Genomic DNA, 6,848 nt, shown 5'->3' on the forward strand with positions numbered 1-6,848 from the left:
CCCTCCCTCCCTCTTTTTTTTTTTTCTTTGTCTTTTTCTTGTTTTCTGGTCTTGTTCTTGAGTCAAGGTTTGTTGTTATTTATTACAGGCTGTTTTAGAATTTACCACTCCCCCCCTCCCCGTCTGGACCCCTTTCTCCCTCCCCTCCCCTCAACCGCTCTACTGCTGGGATTATAGGCCTGTACCACTACCCATGCCCTCATTTTTGTCTGCTACATTTTGTCTCACAGCAGGCTTTTGAGTGGGAGGGGAAAGGACTGTAAGGCCACCTTTCAGTTTTATGGCCAATCACTTTTCAAACCGTGCAGTTTTTTGCCTTTAGGGATGTGTGTGTATGTCTGTCTCATTCCCTCGCCCACCCCTTCATTTATCCGGGTGTCTGGGTAGAGGCTCTCTACCTTCCAAGGCAAGGCAGCCCCTCATATTGTAGATTCCTGGGGAACAGTCTCTTGGAGATCTCAGTTTACAACCTCTGCGAGCATTTCCCAGCGCTCTTTTATGGCTGTGGAAACATCACAGTGCCCTCAAGTGGTGTCTGTGGAATAGCTAGCGTGTTGAAGGGAAGTCAGCGTCCTTAAGTGACTCACAAAGTCACTCTGCAGTTTCAGTTCTACCTCAAGTTTTTCTCACCCTTTGGCGGAGCGCTTGGTCCCAGATGCTAACCGCACCCCGTTTCCGCTGAGCCACCCATAGCCCTGGGCTTTTCTTTGCACACTAATTTATAGGAAGCTTCTTAGAGAAGCAGAGAGATGGGGTGGGGGTGGGGCATCTCACAGTATGTTCTTATCTCTTCTCTGCCTCTCAATCCGAGTAAATGTGGGATTATTATTATTATTATTTTAAGTTTTCACATTGCAGATGGTGGCATAGAGCAATTGTTGCTCATGCAGAGAACCCAGGATTCTCAGCATTCGCATGGTGGCTCACAACCATCAGTATCTCCAGTTCCAGGGGATCTGATGCCTCTTCTGATTTCCGACAGCACCAGTCACACCCCTGATGTCCATACACGTACACAGGCGAATATCAAAACCAAACAAACCAACTAAATAAACAAAAAACAATGGCAACACCTCAAACTCCACCCCCAAACAAACAAAAACAAAAAACCCCCCATAAAACAAAATACATAAATCTAAAAAAATAATTTTTTTTACCACATTTTGTGTGTGTGTGCTCACACATATGTCACAGCTCATACATGGAGATAGAGGACAACATGTAGCAGTTAAGTCTCTCTTTCCAGCATGTTGTTAGGCTTGGTGTCAAGTACCTTTACCCACTAAGCCATCTCTCCAGCTCATGTGTTGAACTTTGATTCCAAGTATGTCTTCTCCACCTAGGGGTCAGTCTTAGGGAAATCGGTATAGTTCAAGTTAAACAGGCTAAGCTCAAGTTAATGAGAGAACAGAGGAGATAGTTGAGTGGTAGAGTACTTATCTAACTTCCATGACGTTCTGGGTTCTACTGTGGGTGGCATATATGGGGCTGTACATGTCATAGTGCATAGTGCAAGGTCAGAGAACAACTTGAGGGAGTCAGTTCATTCCTTCTACCATGTGGGTCCCGGGGCTCTAATCAGGCTTGGTGGCAAGAGACAAGTGCCTATACCTGCTGAACCAAATAATCCAACTTATTACAGAACATCAGGTACCAAGAACTGACATCTTACTGTATTTTCTTGTCTCCTCTTTCTGGTTTTTCTTAAAGGTAAAAAACCAGACTGTGAAAATGTTACTGAGACTAGCATGGGAGAAGTTGAACCAACTCTTCTGATAAATCCTGAAGACATTGTCCCCAAAGAACCAGGAAGTTCAGAAGAGACCCTCCGGACAATCCTGAGACCAGGTGACAAAGTTTCTGACAAGTATAAGACAACTTCTTCTGAGATCAACGCTGTTGTTGGAGCTGTTCCTTCTATATGTAAGCATGCCACATTCCTTGTCAAATTAAGCGATCTGCACACCCAGAAATGCAGTGATCATAGTGTGTCCTTGCAGTGTTCCTAGTTCCTCTCTGCATTTGACTCTTTCTCAAGGCCTTGGGCCTTAAGTTTAACTGTGTGTTGTTTTAAGCACTCTGAGGTCTCACAGGTAAGTTTGACTGACCACTTGATGATGGCTCAAGTAAAAAAGCAATTTGCCGGGCGGTGGTGGCGCACGCCTTTAATCCCAGCACTTGGGAGGCAGATGCAGGCGGATTTCTGAGTTCGAGGCCAGTCTGGTCTACAGAGTGAGTTCCAGGACAGCCAGGACTACACAGAGAAACCCTGTCTCGAAAGAACCAAAAAACCAAAAAAAAAAAAAAAAAAGCAATTCTATAGTAATAAAACTGAGACTCTCATGAGCGAGATGGTTGAATGCTTTCCTAAGCTCTACTTGGATTTCTGTGCTCAAGTATTCTTGCCACCCAAGTCCTTGGAACCAAGGTGAATCCTGCTGCGCTTGGCTATGCTCTCCTTTCTATGCAGTCTTTGGATTTTAGGCTTAAGTACTTTGTTGTCTAGGCTAGCTACATTTCAAGGATTCCGTGGTCACGTGCGACCGATGGCTACTGTTCTACAGCTGAGTTTCAGAGTGTCCTTTTCTCCCTCATTGATGACCCAGGTTACCCCATCTACGGTGTTCCAACCATTCGATCTGACATCCCTGCCCCCCGGATTCGTCGAGTCAGTGACATGAATAACTACGGTGAAGACGGCAATGCTTACTCCTTGCTGCACCCCTCCATCTTCTCCCAGAAAGGTGTATTCGAGAGAGACTTCTTCAAGACCAGGTCAAAGGAAGAGGTACAGAGATCACCTCAAACTTTGGACTTGGCAATGATAGATCGCTATTATTATTGTGACCACTTTAGTTACTGTTGTCTTTTGTTTATTTATTTATTTACTTATTTATTTATTTATTTATTTATTTTGAGATGGCACTTCACTGCTTACCCTGCTCTGGCCTGGTACTCACTATGTAGCGCAGGCTAGCCCTACAGTGATTGGTTGTTTTCCTGTCTCAGCTTCCCAAAGCATCGGGGTTGCAGGCATAAACGAACATACTTGACTAGTGTTTTACTGTTTTTTTTTTGTTTGTTTGTTTTGAGGTTGAGCTTTGCTAGGTAGCCCAGGCTGGACTTGAAATCATGTTCTTCTTGATTCCTCCTATTGAGTTCAGGAATTACATATTGCTTCTAATCTGATGCACAATATTTATTATTATTATTATTTTATTATTACTATCATCACCATCATTATTAATTTTATTATCAACCTGTGTAGTCCAGGCCAGCCTCGAATCAGCTGGATAGATGAAGCTGGTTTTGAACTTCTGATCCTCCCACCTCCACCTCCTGAATGCAGGTATGTGCCTGGTACTTGTGGTGCGGGAGATCAAATCAGGGTTTGTTCATGGTTATCAAGAGTTTTACGAGCTGAGCCCAGCGCTAGCCCCAGCCCCAGCCCATGGCTATTATTTTTGAATTTTCAGAATTACAGTTTGTATAGGGATTCTCGAATATAGGATTTTTTTTTTTTGGTTTTTCGAGACAGTGTTTCTCTGTGTAGCCCTGGCTGTCCTGGAACTCACTCTGTAGACCAGGCTAGCCTTGAACTCTCGAACTCAGAAATCTGCCTGCCTCTGCCTCCCAAGTGCTGGGATTAAAGGCATGTGCCACCACCGCCTGGCTTGAATATAGGATTCTTGATGAACGATATTCAGTTTGGTTATAACATGCTGCAAAGTTTTTTTTCTCCACCCTCTCCAAGTATATTATATAATTCTCTCCCCTTTCAAACAAGGTCTCAGTATGTAGGCCAGGTAGGCCTTCAACTCAAGACCACCTTCCTGCTTCTGCCTTCGAAGTGCGGTGATGACAAGCACAAACGATCATGTCCACCTTCTTTTCTTCCTTCAATTTACTCACGTTTCATTTTTAAAAATTATAATTTATTCGTGTGTGTGTCTGCGTGTGTGTGTATGTATTTTATGTATGCTCGAGTATGTGTGGATGTCAGGAAAACTTGAGGGAGTTGGTTCTTTCCTTCCATTATGTGGGATTAGAAAATCAAATTAAAGTCTTGCCAGCAAGCACTGTCACTCCTTTATTTATTTATTTATTTTTTTAAAAAGTAAGAACGAGAGATAGTCTCACTCTACAGCACAGGTTTATCTCAAATTCACCATATAGCCCAGGCTGGCTTTGAACTTCAACATTCCTGCTGTGGCTTCTCCAGTGCTGGAGCTACAGGAATGCTCTCCCACTATGCCTGAAAAGTACTGCAATTTTGATATCTACTCATTTTATATGTATAGGCACATATGCATATGTGGACACATGTACTTTTGGGGGGGACCAGTGACTGTCCCATTAAATGTTAAAAAAGTTTTTTTAAAATATATATTTTATTTTGTGGACTTAATTTTTAAAAATACAAAAATTAAAAACATAAATCTTGGTCTGGACTTAAATTCATTGTTTCTAGATTTCAGATATATTAACTAACATTGGAGTCAAGCTTTCTGAAGAAGAATTTGAAAATGTATGGAATCTTGCCTCAAAAAAACACCAGCGAGGAGAAGTGTGTGTTGAAACCATCAGGAACGTTCTAGATGAGCTACTGCATGCGGACCTCTTCAAGTGTAAAACGGCCATGTGATATTTTGGGGAACTTAGAGATTTAAGGAAAAGAGATTAAATCTATATTCATCTAAAATGTCCTGGTATTACTGTTATGTTAGAACTTGGCTGTCATTTTGGTTTAACTCCTGTCCTGTGTATACGACTTCATCTTCTTGTGAATTCGAATGCCTCTAAGGACATTGACAAATGCTGTTAAGACCCTTCTGCCCCGCTGGGCAGTGGTGGCTCATGCCTTTAATCCCAGCACTTGGGAGGCAGAGGCAGGCGGATTTCTGAGTCTGAGGCCAGCCTGGTCTACAGAGTGAGTTCCAGGACAGCCAGAGCTACACAGGGAAACGCTGTCAAAAGACCCTTCTGCCTCATGGTGGTCACAGCTTAGAACGATGATGAAAGTTAGTAATGTTTGTCAGGCCTAAGAACTCCACTCATTTTAGCACATCTGAAATTCGGTTGTTCGGTGATGCCAAGTTCATACTATTTTGTCTCCAACACTTTGTTACTGTATTTAGGCTCTGATAGGAAAAGATTGTTTCTTATAGTGCCTTTGGTCTCTAATGCACCCAAGAGGAGCAGGTTATTGAAAGAAGCAGGGTGAAGGAAGCCATCTTAAGACCCAACAACTGTGCAATGGCCACTAGCTTACTATCTTCTTAACATTTTTTCACCTCTCTCTGCTTCCTGATTAACTTTCTAGCCAAGCCTAGGCTATCCAGTGAGACCCTGTCTCAAAAACAAAAACAGAAAAAAAATATTTTGGAGAACTACAAAAAAAATTAAAAAAAAAAATTCGGCCGGGCTGTGGTGGCGCACGCCTTTAATCCCAGCACTTGGGAGGCAGAGGCAGGCGGATTTCTGAGTTCGAGAGTTCGAGGCTAGCCTGGTCTACAGAGTGAGTTCCAGGACAGCCAGGGCTACACAGAATAACCCTGTCTCATAAACACCCCACCCCCCAAAAAAATCAAGAACTACAGAAAACCCATAGAAGTAGTACGCAGTGGTGTGCAGGAATCCGCCCTTCACACCCACATGCCCACAGAGGTCAAGCATGAGTCTCTCATTCCAGGATTCATTGGTAGCTTCTTATGTAAGGGTAAAAATTAAAACAGCTCAGCAGAGACCACAAACAACTTGGCAAAGACCGCAGGACAGCTTGCTGAGCTTGCTGAGAATAGCCATAATAAAAATATCAAGCCCCTCTAGGGACGAGGTGACCAGAAATGTAGAAACAACCAAAGACATATCTTGACCAGTCTAAACATGCCCAAGTGAGTAATGGGCCACCTGGTGTTTATCCTAGAAGGTCTGAGGCTTCATGGTCAAAAATAGTGGGCCATCCAACCTGTCAAAATGATTGCTTACGCAAAGTGCTGATGTTTGAAATATCCAATCATATGTAACCGCGCCAGAATTTCCCACTTTTCCCTTCCCCCTTGTGCCTCCCCCTATAAAAGTTCTAAACTTCCTGGGGTCTTCATCGAAATTCTCTCCCCTGCGTGGGATGAGTTTCGATCCAAGGGCCCTTGTTAGTAAACTGCCTTTTGCCATTGCATCAAGTAAGTCTCTCGTGTCTCCTTGGGTGCGCGCTAATTGGGACTTGAGTTGGGGTCCTCTTCCTGGGTCCTTACACTTACAAGCTGTGGTGACATCATTCTATTAAGGAAAACACCAGTCTATCACATTCACCCCTGCAATAGTTAAGAATTTATCAGACCACTTATACAACTGTTTATGTCTCTGTTGCCCATCCGTCTGTCCACCTGACCATACATGTGTCAGAGCAAGATGTCTATATTGTGCTTCACCTCACAATATAAAGAAAGCAGGGCAATGTACTGATTTTTCCCTCCCTTCCTTCCTCCCTCCCTTCTTCCCTCCCTCCCTCCCTCCCTTCCTCCTTCCCTCCCTCCCTCTCTCCATCTAAAGGTGTTGGTTCTAACCCAGGACCTCTTGTATACCTAGATTGCCAATGGCCATAGGACCACAAACCCCAGCTCTCACTGTTGAAGTTCTAAAATTGGGAAGACCCTGGTGTATAAGTCAGAGTTCCCAAGAGCATCAGAACTTATAGAACAAATTTATTCTTATATACAGAAAGAGGAGTTATTGGAATGACCTACAGGCTGCAGTCCAGCTAATCCAACATTGACTGGCTAGGAACAGAAAGTCCAAGAATCCAGTAGTTTCTCAGTCCACAAGCAAGATGTCTCAGCTAGTTTTCA

At 43.4% G+C, this 6,848-nt stretch overlaps 1 protein-coding gene across 1 annotated transcript in view; it reads left to right on the forward strand.

The window, feature by feature from the left end:
- Positions 1 to 4,645, forward strand: part of Efhb (EF-hand domain family member B) — a 63,134-nt gene extending 58,489 nt beyond the window's left edge. The window contains exons 10-12 of the mRNA XM_028766684.1: positions 1,711 to 1,923; positions 2,607 to 2,788; positions 4,472 to 4,645. Of these exons, the coding sequence (XP_028622517.1) occupies positions 1,711 to 1,923; positions 2,607 to 2,788; positions 4,472 to 4,645 (569 nt within the window). The remainder of the gene's footprint in view (positions 1 to 1,710; positions 1,924 to 2,606; positions 2,789 to 4,471) is intronic.
- Positions 4,646 to 6,848: the final 2,203 nt, after the last annotated feature.

This window comes from Grammomys surdaster, unplaced genomic scaffold (assembly GCF_004785775.1).
Source record: "Grammomys surdaster isolate TR1022 unplaced genomic scaffold, NIH_TR_1.0 169, whole genome shotgun sequence".
NCBI classification, from domain to species: Eukaryota; Metazoa; Chordata; class Mammalia; order Rodentia; family Muridae; genus Grammomys; species Grammomys surdaster.